The sequence below is a fragment of the Aulonocara sp. 'chitande type north' Nkhata Bay genome, linkage group LG22 (genome assembly GCF_057382095.1).
Source record: "Aulonocara sp. 'chitande type north' Nkhata Bay isolate Kocher_YH1m ecotype deep benthic linkage group LG22, A_spYH_male_GT1.1, whole genome shotgun sequence".
NCBI classification, from domain to species: Eukaryota; Metazoa; Chordata; class Actinopteri; order Cichliformes; family Cichlidae; genus Aulonocara; species Aulonocara sp. 'chitande type north' Nkhata Bay.
This window is the reverse complement of record NC_141364.1, coordinates 29,101,995-29,125,953: the sequence shown is the minus strand read 5'-3', so window position 1 is coordinate 29,125,953 and position 23,959 is coordinate 29,101,995. Positions and strand designations below refer to the sequence as shown.

The following is a 23,959-nucleotide window of genomic DNA, read 5'->3' as shown; positions in this document are numbered from 1 at the left end:
TTGGTCACGGCAATGGCTGCCAATGTCTGAGACTGGTTTTGCTGGAGGGGTCTTCCTGTTTAAAGGGAGTTTCATCTTCCCACTGTCGCCAAGTACTTGGTGGTCTTATTGTTAAGGATTTTCGTTGTATTATTGTAGGGCCTTTACCTTATAATATAAAGCATCCTGAAGCAACTGTTATTGTGATTTGATGCTATATAAATACAATTGAACTCAGTTGAAGTGAATTGAACTGTATATTGAATATGGCTGCTATAGGCTTGCAACCATATTTTTACAGCGTTCTGTATTTTCAGATAAGAATATATACCATGGACTTTACCCAAATGGTGCCTGGATGTTGTAAAACACTATTGGCTGTACTGCTGTTTCATTTTATGCTGTATTGTAATAAGACGATTTTGATGTCTTCCAGTCAATATGCTGAAAAGTGGCCCCGGTCAAAGATATGAACATGTGTGTGTACTCGACCTTCACCTGCATTTTAACTCTTTGCTAACCTGCCAGTGAGGGTTTCTCTGTCGCTGACATTCAGTATCAGAAATGTAAAACATTAAAAAGCTCAAGTTATACTTTTTGACTTGAAATAATCAGTTAATTAAACTGTTGGTTGATCAACAGAAAATTAAATTACCTGAAATTATTTTTATATTTGCCTTTTTATTCCTTTTTAAATAACGCAATAACATTAGCGGATGCTTTCTTGTTGCTGCGAAGTGAATGGCATAGAAATTCTGACCTGCTGCTTGTAGAAAACATGAAGTTTGAAAACGTCACAGTGAGCTGACGGGAATTAAGCAGTACACTTTTGGATATTAAGGGAGGGCTTTCTTGGGCTCGATTAGGCCAGCTCTGTATGACTTTAAAATAGTCCTTATTTATATAACACTGGGGCTTAGTGCAGCCACATCGTTCTCTGTCTAGCTCCAAATTTGAGTCTCGAAGCCCCCTCCTTCCAAAAGCACACATTTCCCAAATTGACCAGATTGACAGAAAAACATAATGTGAAGCTGATGAGGCAGCACAAGAGTAGAAAAAAGTCATTGGAAAGCTTGACTTTTTAATCTACAGGCATTAAACATACACACAATATTTTAATTGAAACCTTTCTCATGTTTAAAATGAGACTGAATCAGCTGATGATAGGTGCCCTTTAATGACATCTCATCAACAAGACGAGTCTCTCATTAACGGGGAGAATAATCCCTTATGATGATAGCCGGCAATTATTTTTCTTTGTATGTTTTATTTGGGCAAAGATGTTGAATTTAGCTTCACAGTCTTATGTGTGTATAAAAAACAGGAAGTCCAGGCACTCAGCTAAAATTAATATTCAGATAGCAGGACTTCATGACTCCAGCTCCCATAAAACAAAAGGTCCTCTTTTATAAGTATCTGCTTGATCGTATTGTTAGGAAAGTGAACGGGTCAGGAAAAGTCTATAATCAGGTTTTAAATACATTCATTGGATTGTTTATACGTGCGGCAGAGTAATGTAGCTGCCACATTAACGGCGGAAGAAACTGTTGGTGTAATTGGTGATTATAATTTGGCTGTAGGTGTGCAGATGAGTGTAAAATTGGTCCGAGGTGCACACTGCCACCTGCTCTGCAAGAGGAAGTTAATCATTTTTTGGTAACCCAATTTGCCGTTTTTCTTTCTTTTTTTCTTTAAAAAAAAAGTGTTATGATATGTTTTTCATATGTTGCCTGCTGTGGGACAAGACCGTGGCATCAGTATGAAAATACAAATGATCATAGTGGTAGGATGAGACAAAGGGGTGCCAAACATGCAAATAAGCAGCAAAATATCAACTGCTGCAGCAAGAAATAAGAAGAATCAAAATGTCAATAAAAAAGATAGGACTTTGGTGGGATGCTGGCGTGTGATTGTCACATTAACGGGGGAAATACAAATGTGTCTGAGTCTGAAGATGAATCCTCGCCTCATTCAATTTGCACATGTAGATAATGTATGACATGTACATCTCACGGCTGTCCCAGGGCATTTTTCAGAGACAATTGTAAAGCTACAGTTAATTCCAAATTCCACATCCACCTTATTCTCTCTTCCTCAGCGAAGGCTCTCAGGGTTTCCACACAAAGTAGGGATTGGTCATTTCCCCATAAATACAAGGGCCCCTGAGCCCCCCCCTCCACTACCTTTTCAACAGCCATCAGCCGGGCCTGGAGAAACTGGAGCTGGAGTGGATGGGAAAGGCTGCGAGAAGTGGACTCTACATGAATGAGAGAGCAAACCCTTGGCATTCAGCGCTTGAAAATAGCTTTTCACGCCACACACTCAGAGAAGCCAATTGGGCTGTAATGCGTAGCACGTCCTCTCTTTTCTCTCGCTGCAGGCGATTCAATTACCTCCCATGCAAATTGGCCAGGGCTTTCATTTCTAGGAGGCAACCCTGGTAACTCATAAGGCATCTCATTGGTAATACTCAGCAATTAGGGAGCTAATGCATCTGTTTGTCATGGTTTGGAGGCAGTGAAAGACACTGGCGCAAATGAAAGTGTCCAATTCAGAGATCGGGGGAAAGAGGGAAAGAGGTCCAACATGAATGCAAACTCACTTATCTAAATTCCATAAAGCCTGATGAGATGTGCTCAAAAAATGCTTCTCTCTGAAGTCGAAATCTTCAAAGCGGAGAGGGATATTCTGCTCTCTGCTGCTGACACCAGAATTCAAATTACATTCAAACTAGGGAAATTTATACATTTTCAAGTGATAAGGCTAAGAAAGAAAAGAACGATTATACAACAATCTAATGTGTTTGCTAGTCTCATGAATCTATTTGCCGTGTGGGTGTTCATGTTTCTGCCAGGATTTTATTGTTTATCTAACCCCTCATGAATAAAACATCCACTAGTCATTTTTACTGCATGCTGTTGCATTATATCAATCATTCACAAAGCCTGTACCCATAATTTGATTCTCAATGTAATATTCATGGCAACAAAAGCAGGTCCACAAAAGTGAAACTGTGGAGACACATGCATTTTTGTCACCTCTTTATAAGAGTGTGGTTTATTCATCATCAATCTTGCGCGTGCTGTTGGAAAAATAACACATTGTACATTGTTTGTGGTTCACATTGGGCTCAGATTAAATTACTCTACCCGACGTAATGCACAGCAATAATAAAAGGCTGGTGTGTGAGAGCGCACCAAACTCGACACAGGGCACAGCGATATCTGCTGTGGCCACCAGAGGGTGGCCATGCATTATTTAAGGACTGGCCATGAACGCAGGACCTCCTGACAGCTGTGCCTGAGCTGAGATCGAGCCAGCCCAAACCATTCATTTGTACAGATGTTTTGCTCCACTGTAATAAACACCAGGGGGCAATTTAACCAGAGCTCAACACAAGGATCAATGAAAATGTCACCAAACCTTGAAAGAGTATCAGCAGCTGTGTCTCTTTAAGGGGGCAGATTAGTGACATGAGAGTTGTAGGAGATACATGTGCACATTTCTGAGGTCCTGATGGTTATTATAAATCAGCCAGTTCATTTCTGGGGCATTACTTATGCCACGCCGATGCAATTAGTCATCACCACTGTCGTACTTCAGCCAGCATTGTGTCTTTTTCCAATTTGATTGCAATTATTTGAGCTCCCGACAAAGTCAACATCTGAATTAAATCAATCTGTGATGTTTTGGCGACGATGGATGAACGTTTTTTTTAATTATTCCCCGAAAGCATCATGAAGCTGCTATTAAGATGCAGAGGTGGTGCGATGCTGAGAAAACAGGGGTCACTCCATCAAACTGGTCATCTCCCTCAGCTCGTGCACGCTGGTGAATACAGTCTGAATACAAGTCATCTGTTGGGTTGTTGCTTTCTCAAGGGTGACAAACTGATGAAGATGATGATGTCCTAATGATGTCATCAGGTTTATGCCAGTTAGCATTCAAAGCTTAATATGTTTCTATCAGAAAGCATGGATTATATGGCTTATTACAGCTATAAAAACCAACAATTTCACAGTCAACAAGTCCAGGTCAGTAACTCAAATAAGATAAGATAAGATCGCAGCCAATCACAGAGTCAGCCGTTCTGATCAGTTTATTCAGTCTGATACTGCTCACCCAGCAGACCATACCAAAGTACACTGATCTTGTCATAACAGACTGATACAAAACCTCCCCTCATTTTCCTGCACAGTGTGCACTTATCTACTTATCTCCTTCTTTCATACAGCCTCTCTGTTCATCTCTGTTCACCTTCCACTTCGGCCTGTTGTTGATGTGGACGCCCAGGTACCAGTACTCCTACATCAAGTCGAAAGTTTGCCCCAGGATCTGACATTACAAATCCAGGGATGACAAATGACAAATAGTTTTTGTGTTGAGCTGTAAAATCTTATATCTTTGCTGTAAAGGTGGGCATTTTTAACATGTAGGTGAATAGAGATAGGCTCGCTTTAGATGGCTGCCTCAAGTGGTTGTTTGAGGAACTGCAATTTTTGCTATTTAGGGGAAGTTGTCTCTTGCTAACGTTGCCTCTGCTTTAGAGACTTTGACCACGTCTTTAAATGAAGGCATGCTCATTGCAGTAAGTCCAGTCAAGGATGGAAGAATCTAAGTTGCACAAGAATCACTTTAAGGTAACAGTGACAACAAAGATACCTCGTTTCACAAGCCTTTAACAGCTTGGCTGTAGTCTGGATTTGTACAGGAGTTTAAGCTGGTGATACTGTGATTGCAGACCCTAAGTATGAGCTTTTTAGGGGGATCAAGCTATCATCCTCTGCCGTAAAGACCCAAGAAACATCCTGTCCTTGTCACTTGTTGGGAGACATCCAAGGAAAGCCATCCTATAACCCCACATGACTACAGAATGTCTTTCATTTAAAATACCTTTCAACACTTTCTCTTAGTACCTATAAAAACACAAGTATAAAACTATAAATAGTGAATATATAAAAGAAAGTTCCCAGATTTTTGAAGCTGGGACTGAAAAATATCCAAGCATTTTTACGTAACAAGTAACTACCTCTGAAGGTCATATAGCCCGTCACAGTTTATATCAGGTTATGTCATAATATATAGGTTTTTTTTTAACACTGTCTGCTCAAATGTTGTATTTTATTTAAACATATAAATACATTTATGCAGTACATCTGCTACAGAAATATTAGTGCATCATAGAAGGAAATTATTTGTGCGTCCCTTCCATGAAAACAGCTGACAGCCGTTCTTCGTGGTTTGGTTAAAAAAACACAAAAAACTTACAGCACAGTAAATCACAGTGGGAATCTGTTACCTTTACTGTCACCTGGGATAAAACAGTTTCCAAAACAAATAAACAGGAGGCCTGCTGTGGTGACGGGCACAGCGGCTGAGCCTGCAGCCCTCTCCCAGCCTCCGTGGCTCTCCGTGAAACAAAAGAGCAGACGGTGATTCTGACCGGGCTCTTTTGTCAGGGCCTCCATGGGGGCTCTGATTAAAACAGTTCAACTCACAGAGGGGGTCTGGAGGCCCTCCCCCTTTCTTGAAGTCAGCTATACCTGCAGCCTTTCCATGGAAGACGTTCCCAAGGTGAACTTCTGCCTGGATTTAATTCTTATTAATGATACACAAGAGCTTCAAACAGATCAGTTTATATATAAAAAATTTAGAAGTGTGGAGATGATCCAGGTATCCCACTCCCTAAACGAGTGTGCAAAACAACATTTTTGACTTGTCACTGAAACACAGAAGTTATTGCTGCATTTACGTTTTATCACCTCAGAAGTTCAAAGTGAGCCATGGCTGACCCGTGATGGGGCACGGTGTGAGAAAATGTGTGAGGGAGTGTGTATATCCCCTCCCTTGTTTATGAAGTGTTGATGCCAGGCACACTTAAATGATTTCTATTTTACATGGTGTGTATTTACTCGCTCTGTAACAGCTGCGATAGACAGATTCCTCAAAACCCTCAGCAAAGTAAATGGTTGAGAAAAGTGATGGTGTGCATTACTTATGTGAATAGTCTAATGTGATAATATGTTTCTAATTCCTTTCAGTCCTTATTGGTGCTTTCATGACCTCTTCAAGTGTGTCTTTATCAAAACACCACGTTCATTTTCCCATTTTTATCCTTTACATGTGTAACCTTGAATAAAGTTAGCTGTGTTAGTCATGGAGTCTCAAAATACAAATTCATTGACATAAAAGTACTCGAGCGAAATAACCAGATACACAGAGCCTTTCTAACATGCAAAAATTATTATCCTTGCGGGGATTTAACCACTGCAGGGCCCACAGACATGCAGTGTTCCAAGACTTCAGCATCACTTAGGTCACAAACTGATTGGTAGAAAAGTTTGGGCAGTAAAGGTAAAGGCAGCAGAGTTCATCTGGTAAAAAAACATCAGAGGTAATAAAAACCTTTCACGAGAAGTTCAGACAGTGGCTGAGGTGGATGCTGTAGACTGTGTATAAAAGACAGACATAGCTACCATGATGTCACCCGCTGACTTAGGACCCCACATTGTATGGATAATAAGAGGTATGTGCTTGGCGTTTTCTTAGATCTAAAGAAGGCGTTTGATACTGTTAATCATGAAATTCTATTAAAAAAACTGGAAAAGTACAGGTTTAGGGGAGTGGTTTTGGACTGGTTAAAAAGCTATGTAGGGAATAGGCAACAATATGTACAAATAAACAAATATAAATCTAATTTGATGGATATAGCTTGTGGAGTACCTCAAGGTTCAGTACTGGGTCCAAAAATGTTTATTATGTACTTAAATGATATCTGCAGAGTATCGGAGATTTTAAAGTTTGTAATATTTGCAGATGACACAAATATACTGTGTTCGGGTGTGGAATTGCCACAGGTTTTGGAGATGATCACACAGGAATTAACGATATTAAAGAAGTGGTTTGATATAAAACAGAAAAACATAAAACAGTTTAAAGTAAAATATAAAAACCTCATTTTAAATAAGTATAAGAATGAAGAAAACGGGGTTAACCCAGGACAGTAATGTTGCTGGTAATGGTGTTGTGGTTCTTTTTTGGGTTTTTTTGTTTTGGTTTGTTTGTTTTTCCATAACTTGTGTATCTGCAAATATACACATTCTGTATTTTTCATATGAAAGAAACTATACTGTGGTGGGGCTTGCTAATTTCTTGTTTTTGATTTATGTATGTTTTGTTTTGCTTTACTTTTATATGTTGTTTGTTTAATTTAAGACTAAAAAAAAAAAAAAGAAAAAAAAAATTAAATGAATGAGAGGTAAAACTTGTGGGGGTAGGGACAAATAAGTAAATACTTCTGCCTACTCCTTTTCAAACAAGTAATGGAATGATATTTTGTAATGATTGTGAAGGCACATGTTTGAAATGTTTGAAATAAAAATGAACTGAACTGAACTGAACATTTTTGTCACTATTTGTTTGTTTTTTGTCTTGTTCACATTTGGATCAGAGTGCTAAGTTATCAGCTAAGCCTAACAGGCTTGGTTAGCAAGCTGTACAGGTGCAAAGGACAGATATATACAGATATATATAGTTTTTGACCCAGCTTTGGTTTCAGAGGTTGTAATTGTATGTTTTGTTATTCCAGAAAGTTTTTACACTTCACTCAAAGCACTGAAATCTGTTTAAAACGAATTTAAGGCCGTGGCTCATCATGGAATTTCAGTAATTTTGCTCACTTAAGTCGATTTCCAGTCATAGCATGTCAGGTTTCCTCTGCACTTTTCAGTTGGGCCCCCATGTAGACGTGTCAGAGCTCAGTTCAAAGGTCAGGAAAATCTCAGGAACTCCACTTCAACTGCTGTGATGCTTACTTCTAAATGTTTGCAGTAGTTTGGGAAGCTGATGCTGCAAATATATTATTTAAGTGCACTCAGCCACATTAAACCAGTTCCTAAATTTGAAAATCATACTTGTAATGATGGAGAAAAGAAAAGGGTTTGTGAAGAAAATATTGGTTTTTACACCCTAAAAAGAATGAACATAGAAAAAAGCTTTTTTCCTGTGGGTTTCTCTGGACTTTACAGGGACAGAGAGCAGACTGATGGAGAGGGACTGAGTGAGAGAAGGAGGAGGGGGGCTAAAAAAAGTATAAGAAAAGAAAAGACACTCCAAGATGAAGGGCCAGCAGAAGAAAAGGGGCAATTACTGTTCCTTTCTTATGGAAATCGTAATGAAGTGGGACATGGGGCTCAGGACAATAGAGGCCACAGGCAGGTTGAGCGTCACCGTGTAAACTGCTTCCTGTTAGGGAGCCATTTAGCCCTCACTTTTACTGACTAACAAGCCATCTCCAGGCCAACTACAAAGAGGCTTCCCCATCAAAGCTGGAGGCTGTCTGTGGAGTCCAGATAGGCTTTTCCCAGGACAGCTCACATCTAACGGCACAGCGCCGGCCTTTAGGCTGCTGCTTTAAAACGTCTGTGTGTTTATTTATTTTGTTACAGGAATGACGTCTTCCCGCTGTGCACATCTCCTAGCTAGTGGTTGTGCAGCTTGATCCAAAAGGTTTTCCACCTTTGACTTTAGGGACTCAATTTAAAATTCAAGGTTCACGTCAGAGATGAAGACGCTGATACCAGGAGGAGAAAAAGCATGATGGCGAAATCCTTTTTGCCCCCAGCGAGAAGCTGTTTTTGCTTATAACAAACATGGCTGCACAGAGAGATGTCCTGTTGACTTCATGTAGCACTACTACCAACTGCACATTTGGCAGCACATTCTTCTGCTGTTCCAGGCAACCATTGATTTTCATTTATTTATTTATTTTCATTTATTTTATTCATTTATTTACACACACACATGCGCAATTTGTGTTTTGTCCCATTTCTCATCCATCGTCTCTCCTGCTCCTTTTTCCTCATTTCTCCATCCAGCTGCTTGGGGCTCAGGACAGCCCCTCTCTGAGTCTTTTTCCCTATTAAATTGGAGTTCTTCTTCCCCACTGTCACCAGTAGGGCTCTTTCTCTAATATTCTTTACTATTTTTTCCCAACATAAATGCTTCTGTCACTATATCAGTAAGATAAAAACAACAGTTCATTGAAGATTTACTTGAGTAAAGCATGTCTTTAATTGATCACAGCAAGCTGTGATTCAAAGTATTTGCAATTTTTTTTACAAATAGGCCCAAAAAGTCACCGCTTCAATAACGATACCATTCTTCCTAATTCAAATGTAATCTGAATTTGATTAATCAACAGTGTCTGCTATAGTGAGAGGGGTTTTTTTGCACCAGGAAGAGCGTCTGATGTAAAAATCTACCACATCAAGTAGTCGGATCAATCTGCTGTGTGAATAAGTGAGCAGCTAAAAGAAAGTTCAGTCAAAGTACTTTGTGTAGCTGTGTGTATGTGTGTGTGTACTTGAGCACACATGTGTGTGTGTGTTTGGGGAGGTGAAGGAAGATATCAGTCCAGTGTTTTTAAAGTTTCTTTTTCAAAGCTGGATTTATATGGGACATAAATGTTGACTGATGCATGGAGTGAACTTGAAAGTGGTGCTTGAAACATGAGAGCTCACACAAAACAGATTTGCATCTATTAAGTGATAAAAAAAATGCAAATGACAAAATATTTGCAGAGATATTTTCTATACGTTGCACTGAGCGGCTCTGCAGCAGTTCACCACAGGACTCACTGAGGAGGGCGGTGTACTCAGCGGGGATAGGGTGGATCTGGAAGGCCCATGCTCTGTGGTAAAAAGCACTGGCAGGGCTTGAAGGGGGAGATCTGCTTCTATTGTCTTTTAATGAGAGCCTTTGATGTGGCCCTACTGTTTGCTGTTTGTACACCTGGGTCACTAGGCCTGCATTCAGATGAGCTGTCTGCTGGTGAAGGGGAGGCGGGGGGGGGGGGGGGGGGGGGGGCGATTAGGCATATTCCAGGTAACACTTTCCAGTCAGCTGCTGCTGCTCTGCCTGGCGTGGGAAGGCAATAAAAGCAGCTCAACCCCCTTTGTTTACCCCCCTACTTCTGTTTACGGTGCAGGGAAGCTTCCCTAACACCACCTCTCACCTATGACGCTGCCTGTCCTGCAGACTCCATGGACACTCAGAGAGGTTGAGGCAGCCTGCCGCGGCTCACAGGCTGTCATGCTTCCTTGCAGCCGAGAACGCAACGCCTGTTGGAAACAGGATGTATAAGACTGAGGAGCAAGGCATCAGTAAAGCTACGATACAGAATCAAAGAAGAGCTTTGTGACAGCAGCAGACGACAACAACAGTGGGGAAACCATAGACAGGTCATCCCAGTGTTAGGAACACATTACAGTTACATCTGAACCTATAAGCTTATAATAAAATATATTCTTCATCTCAGGAGCGTCACTTGGTGGTAACATTAAAAAAAGATTAGTAAGACTTTTTCAGGGAGTTATAGAAAACATTCCAGAAACTGGCCCAGATGGAGTAACTCTGGTGGCTGGTTAACTTATAAAATAGCATAACTGATAACTGAACTGAATATTTACTGATCAGCTAGTTACTTGAGTCATTATTAAAGTTTAATTACCAACAAAAGTAGCTACACAACTACTTCATCTGTCCCCAACACCAGATGACACATCTTATAAAGGTGAAGGTCTCTCTTTCTCCAACTATGGAGTTTTTAAAAGAATGAAGTAAAAAAAAAAATTTCTCAGCAATGTGAGACACAACATTGTGTTTTGGAAACAATATGTCAGTTACTGTGGACGGTCCACAGACCTATCTCTAACCCATTTTTGTAAGTACAACTGTTGAGAAACATGTTAGCTTGTGAAATTCTGCGCGTGCTTTCGACTTGCGCTAATGTCAGTAATGCAAGTGATCAGTTTTGTTTTATCCTCTCTTCTTTTGAAGGGCATTTATTTTTCATATTTGTCACATAACTGTTTAAAATGAAGACAGATTCTGAGATTTGAAAGTTGCAATTCATTGAAAAATCCCTAAAAAAAGTCGCCCGCTAACCCAGAGAGGAAACACTAGAATATTAATATATGTAAAGTTTAGATCGTGGCCTTTCAAAACAGTGTGATTTAGAATCAGAATCAGAATCAGAATGGGTTTATTGCCAGATGTTGAGGTTTACAACATTAGGAAATTGCTGCGGTGCTTCAGTGCAGACAATAAGAATTAAAGTGCTATGTAGAAAGAAAGATATGTGCATGCGATATACATGAGAATAAGAATTATGAGTGCTACGTAGAAAGATATATACATGAGTGCAGGTGGTATTATCAAAGTTATGTCACTGAAACCAATGTAAGGAAACACAAACATTGCACAAATAAGTTTAAATATTTTTTTCTTTCTTACTTCAGTCAGGAGATTAGGAGAAGGAGCAAGGGAGGGGTAGTATATGAACATGATGCTACGTGCTTTCAAATTATAGCTGAAGTTCAAAGGGAATTTAACAGAAAATCACAACAACGATGAAACTCATCTTTCTGTTTGTATTTCACCTTTTACCTTGTTTTGTTAGACACACACACACACACACACACACACACACACACACACACACACAAGGAAAATCCATATCGTGTAGCGCTTGACTAGAACTCATAGGTTAAAGAAACTGTATGCATTACAGGATCCGAGTCATTTGACTTTACTTATTTTCTCTTTCATGTCTTTTTCATTTCATTTCACTGGCATTTCCAGGTTGGCTGCATATATAATGTCCTGTTACCAATCCTCTGTATAAGATGCTGACAGCTCATTGGTCATGCGCCAGAAGGTGACGCCGTCGTGTGTGAACATCTCATTTTAATTGTGCATTTATAGAGAGAGAGGAAGTGCTGGCAGAGGAAGAGGGTGATGAGCTCTGAAGTCACACGTCCTCTGACTCTGGGTAAATAATGTTCCCGGCTTGCACCTATCATTATTCCTCTCTCTCTTTAACACTTACTGTTTGTCAGTGGAAACTGGCCTCGCTCCTTTTGATCTCTCGCTCCTCTGCCCATTCAGCCTGCTCACTAAAAAACAAAACAAAACAATAAAACTTTCCCTTCCTTCAGGTCTGTACAGAGAGACAGAGAAAGCGCTCTGCATCAGGAACTGAGATTATAACATACCCAGCAGACAGTGGGGCCCGGTTCAGGTAATCCACCCGGAAATATCTGTTGATATTTACTAATGTCTTTCAAGGCCTCTCAGCACAGCCGAAGTCCATCCCTCTTCATGTCAGACGGAGATAGGCTACAGCGTAACCTCACACAGAGTCTGCTGGTATTATGTGTTTGTGTGCCCGTGGGTGCATGTGCACACAGCTGGGGGCTGCAGCAAGGAGATTTAACTGTGTTTTTTCACACATTGGTGTCTGCTGAACTCAGCTGCCCATATTTGCATCAAGCAACCCCGATCACGCTGGAGAAAAGAAACCTTCGAGAACCTTCAAGAAAATCTGCTTGCTTGTCAGCTGGAGCTGAAAAATACACTTGATAACTCGACAGAGTAGAGCTGGAAACAAGCCAAATCACTGAGCGCATTTAAAGGTTAACAAGATTTATTTCTAGAAAGTTAATGAAAGGGCAAAAAACTCTGTGTGATTGCTAAATTTTACTCTGTTGTTTGTTAATCCTGGATGAGGGGCCCCAAATTTCTGATTTTGAATGAATGAATGAAGTTTCTCCTTTGGATGGCAGATTCATGACAGCGTAAACAGCTGTGTCAATGCTCCAGTAAAGATTCAAATCAAACTAGCCATTGAGACTTTACAAATAGTCTGTTTGCTAAATCATTAAATAGAAAAATGTATGTGTGCTCTTTTTCCTTGCTGCTGTAAGTTGAAGGACTCGTCCTGCAGATATTTTTTATGTAATGTGTCCTAAAGAAACGTAATCCCAAATGAAATCACGTCTAGTTGTTTGTGTTTTCATTATATAAAAGAAGGATTAATCTGGGAAAAGGCAAGAAAGTATTTTATTAAGAAATACTTCAGGCTTTATCAGTTATTAGTTTATCAGATATGTAAAAGCTCAGTATGTAGCCATAAGAAACTGTGATTCCTGTGGTCAGCACTTCTCCTTCAAATTCGGTTGGGTCAGTTCCTGTAGTGTCAAAGCTCAGTCGCTTATCATTAGCATGCCAAAGGTCTCAAGATCTACTTTGGGGCACCTAGATGAAGGCTGGCTAGGTTGGGGGTGGAGGGTAGTGGGGTAGGGGGACATTTACTGTCCCCACTAATTCTTTTTATCCCCTTCAAAGGGACGGGTGATTAGGAGAGGAAAGTTTAGATTTCCTGAACTTGAAGTGGAAACGCAAAAGTGACAGACGGAGCTCAGGGCTCAATCCACATCTAGATAGCAGGGGACTAGTGTGTGTGTGTGTGTGTGTGTGTGTGTGTGTGTGGGGGGGGGGGGGTTGTGTGCTGGGGGGTTGCTCACTCTTTGCTGGTTTGAGGTTTAAGGAAACAGCAGTTGGAAGTTGTCTTACTTGCAGCTTTTTCTTCTGTCTTTGTAACGCTACAGTGGAAATCAAAGAGAGACGTGAATATAATAAAGTTCACAGAGTTTCAGTCTACTCCACCAATGTAGGATGTTCAGTTGTACTGTACTGTATCAGTGGATTGTATTGTATTGTAGGTATTGTATTATGTCATATCGTATAGTTGCATTCATCACATTGAATGTATCGTTTTGTAAATATAGTATCATGCTGCATTGAATTGTGTTGTAAACCTCTAGATAAAAAAAACAAAACGGATAATTCATCCCAAGTTAATAAACTCTCACTGAGGACTGAAACACATTTCATTCTGTGTCTCTGTTCAGTTAGATCTACTAAAGGCCCAGTTTTTATGATTTGTAGCTTTAATTACTTCCTTTTAATCTTATTATTGATCATTTTAGTTGCTGCCATTAAATTATTGTCTGTGCACGCTGTGCTGTGTTGGTTATCAGAGTAAGAATTTATTTTGCTGTGCACCAAAAAAAATGCATCACACTTAGGTTTTGTAGTATAGATGCACTGCACTTTACTTAGGTACAGTATCGACAGTCTGTACTACTTTATACTATTAAAATTTTCCAAAAAGAAAATCAAATATATTTGTTTTCACTTTATTTATTTATGTATTGAGCAGCATTGTGCTTTCAGTTTTACACAGAAAGGACACGTTACTCAAACAGTTACTCAAACAAATTGATTAAACTAGTTTGTTCCAGCTTTTTACAGCTTTATGCATCTGGACCAGCTTTAAGTATGTGACTATATTTTCCACATGTGGAAAAACTTTATCAGTTAAGTTAATATAATAAGACGTTTTGCTGCCTCAACCTCATGGCTGGTTTAGACTTGATGAATCTTTCTAAAGGCTGTGACATGACTACATAAGTAGCTGATGCTGTTGCCATAGTGCCAGTCACAATAGAAACAGGTAAAATCTTGGAAGATTTTTCCCAGAACATGGCACATAACCCAGCATCATGTCAAATACTCACACTAATCCAGAAGCAGAAGGACAATTTAACAGTGTTCACAATTAAGAACAACTCTGCTTGTTTTAAGCAATCTATCTATGGTAGTTATACATGTATACTGCTCACTGCCCCCTGGGAGTGGTATATGTGTTTTTATCAAGTTCAGGTCGTCTGCCAGAGGCCTGAGAGTTTGAGAGTTCTGTGCAGTATCTCAGCTGTTCCTGGGACTGCGCTCTTCTGGACAGAGACCTTTGAGGTTGTGCCTGAGTTCTGCTGGAACAACTCCTACAGACCACGTTGGTTCTTACCTTCCACATCTGGCTCAGTTGTGCCTTCAGCCTGTGGTACAGCTTAATTATCTTGTGCTCATTCTTTCTAATGTTGCTGTTTATTGGGATTACAACATCTATCACAGCTGCACTCTTTTGCCCTCTGACCAGTCACAGAACACCCCACCCCCATAACAAACAAACAAAAAACATTTTATGTATTTGTATATGAGAGAGACAAAGAGAGATAAAGAAGGACACTGTATGTTTTCTCTTCCCAGAGCTGACTCATATGCCTGCCTGTGTTTACTTCTTTAGGCCAGTGCAGTCCTCTGGAAAATATGCATCCATATAACTGTCTCTTTGTGAAGCACCAGACCTCTGTAATATTTCTCACCTAGGTGAGTGTGTGCTGATGCCAGAGCAAGGCCTGAATCAGTTAACCCTCAGCTGTCTGCGCTGCACAGTGTGTGTGTGTGTGTGTGTGTGTGTGTGTGTGTGTGTGTGTGTGTGTGTGTGTGTGTGTGTGTGTGTGTGTGTGTGTTTAGAGAGAGAAAAGCGGTGAGAAACCTCAGGTAACTTTTCAAGCAAACTTCATATCTTGGAGCAGACGTTTGCTCACCTGCTCCTCATCCACACTCTGCCCGTCACCCGGGGAGGATGTTTTCGTCTTGTTTTATGTATCCACCTTCTCACTGGGCAACACATGACAACTGCGTGTTCTGGTGCTGCTACAGAACGCTCACACACGACGCTTGTCAAATGAAATCTTAATTAGGCGGCTCCCTGTGACGTGTGTGTGTCTGAAGGGGGTTAGCGGAGCCCGAAGGCCCGGTCGGTGGGGGATCTGTTCTGTATGCAGCCTCTTTTTAACGCTCTCTGTGTCTTTCTATCAGCCTTCTGAAATAAAAAGAAAGCGACTGTTGAATGATACGGGATGGAAAGGTGTGAGAGAACCCCTTTACATTTATGGCCTCTGTAGAACTGGAGGAAGTGGTGTAGTAAAGTGGAGTCACACTCCAAAGCCCTCACTCAATTCCAAGTACATCACAGACTGAGGACTCAGAGGCAATGAAGAAACAAACGAAAAGAAAAACCCCAAAAGGCTGAGCTCTACAGCAATCAACTGTGTTTTATTATTTTATATGTTAGAAACTGTTACCATAGGTTTTTCCTCACACCTCAAATACTAAAGATAAAACACTTTTTTTTGTTTCGCTTCAGTTGCTTTTGGATCTTTATGCAAATTATTGTTTTTTTTAAATTAGCTAATATATCATTTGTATGCTTAGCTGCAAATGCAATTGAAAAAATAATTTCAGTGTAAGTTTATGGGAATATCGATCCAAGCTGACAGTACAGTAAAAAACATTTTCTTAAAACGTGTTTTTAAAAACAAAACATCAAACGTTCCAGTTTTGTTCTTGCCTCTTCACTGAGGTCATTTATTTGATTCACCTGTGATCCTTACAGCACTGAGACAGTCAGCTTTATCTGTCTGTTGATGTTATTTTCTAAATGTAAAGCTGTCCTAAACACACCTGTAAAACCCTTTGAGACTAGTGTGTCAACAAAATGAAACAAACATTTTGAACCTGACCTTAATGACATTGTTCACTGTTTAATTTCAAGCTTCTGTTCTGTAAACGTGAATTGTTGCATTTTTACAGAGAAAATACCTCATTTAGTACTAAAGTACCTCAGATCATGCATTGAGTAATCTGTTTCACTTTCCCACCATTGAAAGCCACAGACACAGACACAGAAAAGTGGCAAAAATAAACCAGTATAAGTATAAGTACGGCTTTTTCGTATTATATTATTACACAGCAGAGATTATAATACTTAACCTCTTAATGCCCAGTTCATCATATTTGGTTTGTACAGTTTTTGTGAGGTTTTTTTTAGATTTCTCTATTCTCTCTAATTCCCCCCCCCCCCCAAATACTAAACAAATTGCATGAATAAATAAATAATAAAACGTGAATAAAAAATAAATAAAATATGATACAAATCAAAACGCATGCAAATTAATATTAATTTTTAAAAACATGTGTCAGAAGTTTAATAAATCATTTTCCAGCTGTAATGTTTATTATTTCATGGTTCAGGCATTAGAGGGTTAACAATGTGCATGTAGTACAACTGCGTGGTGCATCTTTTTATGTCGTATAACTAAAATATTATTTTGATTCTCATTAAAACGATTGTTAGTTTTTTTCTGATTTAACTGTATTTAGTGTAAAAAAAAAATCAACGATGTCTTGTTGTTTAACAATTTTATGGCACCCATTGCATCATAGCAGCACACGTATAATTTTGCTATAATGCTATAATATTAATACTGAGTTTAAAAAAACTTTCTAATTAACAGAAATACAATTAGAATGAAAATAGTGGAGACCATCTATAATTATTTCCTGTTTTTTTGTTTGTTTGTTGTTATCTCGCGCTCACTCTCTCTCTCTTCCATGCACAGTTTGACTCCATGTATGTCAGAACAGAAAAACAAAAGTAAAGGAGCAATTCTAAAACTGCACTAACTTAATTACCTTTTCCCCATTTTTGTGCTCAAATTTTGCGTTGGGTGTAAATCTTGTGGTTTAAAATACATTACACAGTGTTTATTAAATAAGTATTTAACATAGGCCTTCTGAAATATTTAATATCACTGCCATGAAAAGAGTTTCCACGGCCCATTATGCAAATTCAGGCATCACTTGTTGGGCCATCCACACTTTTGCACGACAGCAGCGCAGAGTCTCCCCTAATGGTCCTCACTCAGTAAACACCGGTCCCCATGTGGATTTGAGACAACAAAAGATTAGCACTATTTGCAAATATGCAACTGAGTTCAAAGGCACGGCTCCCTCTCCTCGCTTCCCTTCTTTTGTTTTGCATGCACAGCTTTGAATGTGTAAGGCTTCAGCTGCAACAAGCTGCAAGATATTTTTGGGGGTTAAAGTAAAAATACCAAACTTTACCCATTAAGTTTTTCTTTTCTGACAGCGGAGTTATTTCGTTGAATTCGATGATCCAATAAATTTAATAAATAGATTTTTTACGTGGACTTTGGTTGAAAGAAATATGTGTTTCACGTGTTTCTCTTTCACAAGAAAGAAAAGAAACTGATAAATTATAAAGAAGTTCGGTGTGAAGTGGGGCGGCGTTTAGAGACGGAGAAGTCCGCTAATAAACCACGCCCCACATCCCCATGAGGTCCCTGAGGGCCCTTAAATGAGGAGGCCTGGAGGTATAGAAACCAATATCTACTCGGGCCTGTCTCGCAGTCTTTGAGACCCTTCCCTTCGGATTTAGGTCTGTTGACACACCTTGGAAATATGACTTCTTCCAACCCTGACCAGCGTCTGGAACATCTCCTCAGCGCCGTGGAGAGCGAGTTCCAGAAGGGCAGCGAGAAGGGAGACGCGTCCGAGAGGGATATTAAACTGACGCTGGAGGACGCAGACTTATGGAACAAGTTTAAAGAATTGACCAACGAGATGATTGTCACCAAGACGGGAAGGTAGGCCCAGCGTGTGGGGAGACCTGGTGGTGTTCTGTGGGAACGGGGCCGGGCGCATTTTACGCGCGGCGTTTCAAATGTGTTTGCAAATTTGAAATTAAATTGAAAATGTATAAAAACACGATTTTAAATCTGACACGTCAGCACGGGAGCGCTGTTTGTGTTGTTTCGGAGGCATTTGCAGGTTTAAAACATGTTAATTAAACTTGTGTTTCTGTAAACTGTAAATTCACAAACCACATAAATTCTTATTTTTCTTTTTTCAGGAGAATGTTTCCGGTTCTGAGGGCCAGCGTAACAGGTCTGGACCCAAACGCCATGTACTCGGTACTGCTGGATTTCGTCGCCGCAGACAATAACCGCTGGAAGTACGTGAACGGGGAGTGGGTTCCCGGAGGCAAACCGGAACCCCAGAGCCCGAGCTGCGTCTACATCCATCCGGATTCCCCAAACTTCGGAGCGCACTGGATGAAAGCGCCGGTGTCCTTCAGCAAAGTCAAACTCTCCAATAAACTTAACGGCGGCGGTCAGGTGAGAGAGAAACGCACAGTTAAAATTATTAGTTACAATAACAGTAACTTAAAAAAAAAAAAACTTTTCTTTTAAGAAACAATCATAGGATATGTTTAAAGATTTAATGATGTTCTGGTTTAGACACACCAAAATGGAGTTTAGTGCTTTTGTCAGAATGTTGGATTACTCTGGAGTTATTTCATGGCATCATAATGTAGATGATTTGTTTTAATATACGTAATTCAGTGAATGTTATTACTTTCACTTGACATCATTTGTTGTCTTCTCTTGAGTGCAAAAAAGATGAAATAGTGACATCAGTTCCTTTACAGATCATGCTGAATTCTCTGCACAAATATGAGCCGAGGATACACATCGTGAAGGTGGGAGGCATCCAGAAGATGATCAGCAGCCAGTCCTTCCCAGAAACACAGTTCATTGCAGTCACTGCTTATCAAAATGAGGAGGTCAGTGGTGTTAGAGTAGCCTGAGGATAAATCTCCATCTGAAACTGATATCAGTGCTTACGTGTTTTACATATTGACTGAAATGCTAACAGCCGTTTGCTTCTTTCAGATCACAGCTCTGAAGATAAAGCACAATCCCTTTGCTAAAGCCTTCCTGGATGCCAAGGAGAGGTTAAGGCCGAGAACTCAGCTTACTCCTCAATGAGTCAAGTTAGCATGCTCTCATGTAGCATCTAATCCTGTCTTTTTGATTGCAGGAGTGACCATAAAGAAGTGTCCGATCATAGCACGGACAGTCAACAGTCTGGATATTCTCAACGTGAGTACTGGATGTCATCTTTGCATCAAGGCTGATGCTGGTTGTTACATGTATATATTTTAATTCTGACAGCTTCCATGCGTGACTCAGTTGTACACGTTTTTCCTCCACAGTTGGAGGTTGGTTCATTCCAGGCCAGAGTCCCATCTGCCCCAGCAGTAGCCCCCCTCAGTTCAGCAGCACAACAGGCCACTCTTCTGGATCCTACTGCGAGCGCTACTCCAGCCTGAGGAGCCACAGAGCGGCCCCGTACCCCAGCCACTACCCCCACCGCACCACCAGTACAAGTAAGACTCCTAGTCAACGTACTATATTGATGAAATAAATAAATGGAAGAACTGGAATTTGATTTGTGGTGCATTAATTTTAATTTCAGATAACTACATGGACAACACTTCAGGGACTCTGCCAACTCATGACAGCTGGTCTGCTCTTCAGATCCCCAACTCCACAGGCATGGGCACTCTGTCCCACACCACCAACTCCACATCCAATTCTAGGTGAGCTTATTTGGTTTTATGCTGCACTTTAGGCTGGGAAATTAGCACTGAAGCAATAAGTCACTCCAACCCTCTTCTTTCTCTGGTCCACAGTCAGTACCCTAGCCTCTGGTCAGTAGCTGGCACCACGCTCACCCCTTCAGGTTCGGCTTCAGGCTCCATACCTGGAGGTCTGACCTCCCAGTTCCTTAGGGGCTCTTCATACACAGGCCTGACCTCCTCGCTGCCTGTCTCCTCACCTTCCCCAATGTACGACCCCAGCCTGGGTGAGGTTGGGGTCGGGGAAGCCCAGTTTGAGAGTTCCATTGCCAGGCTGACTGCTAGCTGGACGCCTGTAGCTCAGACCTACTGAGCAGCTGAAGCTACCTGGCCATCGTCTACAGGGGTCGGAGGGATTTGGAGTAGGACCACAGACATGAACGCAGCTCCTGGAGAATATGTGGAAATTTCACCACGTCTAAAAGGATTTTGTGAAACAGCTTAGAGCAGAGGAGGGCATATAATTTCCCCAAGGAGCCACATGAGAAACTGGGACTGTTGTGGAGAGCCACACCGATTTGCGTATAGAGTGCGGCTCTCCACAACAGTCCCAGTTTCTAATCCAGCTCATTGGGAAATAATAATTGCCCACCCCTAGAGATATTTGAACAAGATGACTTGAATAAAGCTGAGAGAACTTTGAAATTGAAGACAATCAGTTTCCCTCTAAGAGATAAGCTTTAGAATAGCTGCACAGACAGAAATTATTGCTCTTAGTAAATCCTCTATGCTTATTTCATATTTGTTACATGGTTGTGCTGCATCACCACCTTGCTGACATCACACAGCTAAAGTGAACTGAAGAGTATCTTGATGCACGCTAATCATCCAGGTAAGGAAATCTCCCAAACTTGTATCCCTTCATCTGGATGGAGCGTTGCAAAGGTTTCGTCACTCATCCCAGCGACTTCTTCAGTCGTTTCACTTTTATTATTAACTGTATAAGAGGAAAGGTTCTGCTAATATTAATGTGTATATGAGTGTATATAGAATAAATTAATGTCCTGTGTTTTTTCATATAAATGTGCCTTTTGTGAGTCCAATATAAATGTTCTGTGTTCAGACTGAGCGACATGTGCCTTCTCTTCTACATCTTGTAAGGGAATAAAAAGATGCCCCCTACACAAGAGTCTGTATATATAAATCTATCTTATTTGTATCTGGTGAACTCTCTTGAGTTTTATTTATGTCATTTAATAATAAATTATAAATGTTTGTTTTCTCAAATATTTCTTCCTTTTGTATTCTTGGCACCTCATGTTAATGTAAAACAATATAATATATATATTCAGATTCACATTTCAGCACAGAGAGAAGACTATGAACAAATCCTAAGATGCAAACTCTTTCAATGGCTGCATTTTTAATTTCTCTTGGCTATTTGGGCTGATTGGGACCTAATGAATGTAAAAACAAAGAATTACATGAATTTTTTCATGTATTTATTTATTTTTTTACCTGATTTTTGTTTCTGAGAAAAATGAGATCCACATATGAGGACATTCGCTTTAAATTTCAATAGACCAGTGGCAATATAATGTCCTTGTAAGTGGATATCAGGCCCTTGTAGAGCAAAATTTAGTATTTTGGTCTAGACAACCCAAAATGTGATGTCCACATATGTGGACGTCAGGTCCTAGGAGGCTTATGTAAACCATAAACCAAACATAAACCAGGCTTATGTTTGGTTTATGTAAACTACATAAACCAAACAAGTGCCATTGGCTGAATTGCTTTTTTATTGTTCATTACAGTGATTGATTAAAACACTGGTTTAATTAACAGAAACACTTTCCTAATGTACCAAACACCTGTTCTTATTTTAGACCCTACAGGTTTTGTTCTTGAGGTGTAACTTTGTGTCGCTTTGCCCTCAACTTTAAACCTTTGGCCCTGCAACACAACCTCTCTTTAAATATCACCGACCACATGCTTGTACTAAAAGTGAATGTGGCTTCTCTGGCGTGACTGAAATGATGACTTGATGGTCCAATTTCAGAAATTTATAAGGGGTATTTACCATCACTGGCACCCTTTTGTCATAATCTGCATCAATGTGTGACGTACAGTTAGCACGTTCAGAACTGCATGCGAGGAAAGTCAAAGAACATGGACCCAATATGCTAACACCTGAATGAAATACACTGGGATATGCTAATTAATGGAACCATTCATTCAAAGTTAGCTATGTAATACTAGCAGGGACACGGTGGAACAAAACCAGAATCTATTCACTGTACCAAGCTTTTCATTTGGCAGCATAATCTGAACCATCATGTTATAATAATGTGCATTGTGCACTATCGTCAGTTAATCCCACAAAGGTGGGTAACTGTAAATGAAAAAACGGCTTTCATAGTTTATAAATTATTCACATAGTGAATGAATTTGTGTTTATAAACAATAAGCAGTTTGTTAAATTTCCATAATTGAGTAAATACTCAAAAGTATTTTATGTATAAAATTATATACAGAGAGTCTCAAAATTAACAATAACTGGAAAACTGGATCTGAATAACAGCTGGGACCACAGCTTACATCAGAGTGTAAATTAAAAAAGAAGAAGAAGAACAGAAAGAAGAAAAACAATTACAGCTTCAGTGAACTCACACAAGAAAACCAATTATGATTCAGGTTTCTGGTTGAATCAACCCAATTCCAGGTTCGAGGGGCTTGCACACTCATGTCAGTGGTGTGTGCGTGTGTGTGTGTGCGTGCGTGTGTGTGTCAGGCCCATGGAGGTTTTGGCCACAGTACAGTGATGGAGTGGTCCTCACCGAGGTGCAAATGAAGGCTGGCGGGTCACGGGGCCACAGGCAAACAGCAATGAAGCAGCAATGTGACCCACAGCTGGTGGGGCAGATCGCAGCAGCAAAGGTCCTGTCATAAAATGTTGATGTCTCCCAACCCTCCACTTTACTGCTGTTCCAAATCCAGGGCCATACGGGCTTACTGCATGCAACAAATGGACACAGATGGACTTTTTCCAATTTTATTATTTATACTTGAATTCAATTCAATTCAATTTTATTTATATAGCGCCAAATCACAACAAAAGTCGCCTCAAGGCGCTTCATAGAGACAGAGAAAAACCCAACAATCATATGACCCCCTATGAGCAAGCACTTTGGCGACGGTGGGAAGGAAAAACTCCCTTTTAACAGGAAGAAACCTCCGGCAGAACCAGGCTCAGGGAGGGGCGGGGCCATCTGCTGCGACCGGTTGGGGTGAGAGAAGGAAAACAGGATAAAAGACATGCTGTGGAAGAAAGACAGAGGTTAATAACAGATATGATTCAATGCAGAGAGGTCTATTAACACATAGTGAGTGAGAAAGGTGACTGGAAAGGAAAAACTCAATGCATCATGGGAATCCCCCGGCAGCCTATGTCTATTGCAGCATAACTAAGGGAGGATTCAGGGTCACCTGGTCCAGCCCTAACTATATGCTTTAGCAAAAAGGAAAGTTTTAAGCTTAATCTTGAAAGTAGAGATAGTGTCTGTCTCCCGAATCCAAACTGGAAGCTGGTTCCCCAGAAGAGGGGCCTGAAAACTGAAGGTTCTCCCTCCCATTCTACTTTTAAATACTCTAGGAACAACAAGTAGGCCTGCAGAGCGAGAGTGAAGTGCTCTAATAGGGTGATATGGTACTACAAGGTCATTAAGATAAGATGGGCCCTGATTATTTAAGACCTTGTATGTGAGGAGCAGGATTTTGAATTCAATTCTGGATTTAACAGGAAGCCAATGAAGGGAAGCCAAAACAGGAGAAATATGCTCTCTCTTTCTAGTCCCTGTCAGGACTCTTGCTGCAGCATTTTGGATTAGCTGAAGGCTTTTCAGTGAGTTTTTTGGACATCCTGATAATAATGAATTACAGTCGTCCAGCCTGGAAGTAATAAATGCATGAACTAGTTGTTCAGCGTCACTCTGAGACAGGATATTT

The 23,959-nt window shown here is 40.3% G+C and overlaps 1 protein-coding gene across 1 annotated transcript; it reads left to right on the top strand.

Annotated features, from left to right (window-relative positions):
* Positions 1-17,991: 17,991 nt before the first annotated feature.
* tbxta (T-box transcription factor Ta) lies at positions 17,992-20,487 on the top strand. Its single transcript, XM_086280177.1, has 8 exons — positions 17,992-18,176; positions 18,443-18,707; positions 19,022-19,156; positions 19,266-19,327; positions 19,414-19,475; positions 19,589-19,762; positions 19,852-19,975; positions 20,069-20,487. Exons 1-8 carry the CDS (start codon positions 17,992-17,994, stop codon positions 20,325-20,327), a joined length of 1,266 nt encoding a protein of 421 aa, XP_086136303.1. The 3' UTR covers positions 20,328-20,487.
* Positions 20,488-23,959: the final 3,472 nt, after the last annotated feature.

Excerpts from the sequence above, each read along its gene's own strand:
- tbxta (XM_086280177.1), top strand. The coding sequence starts at position 17,992 with ATGACTTCTTCCAACCCTGACCAGCGTCTGGAACATCTCCTCAGCGCC. Across the intron at positions 19,328-19,413 it reads TTCCTGGATGCCAAGGAGAG|GAGTGACCATAAAGAAGTGT; the intron begins GTTAAGGCCGAG and ends TTTTGATTGCAG. Across the intron at positions 19,763-19,851 it reads CCACCGCACCACCAGTACAA|ATAACTACATGGACAACACT; the intron begins GTAAGACTCCTA and ends TTTTAATTTCAG.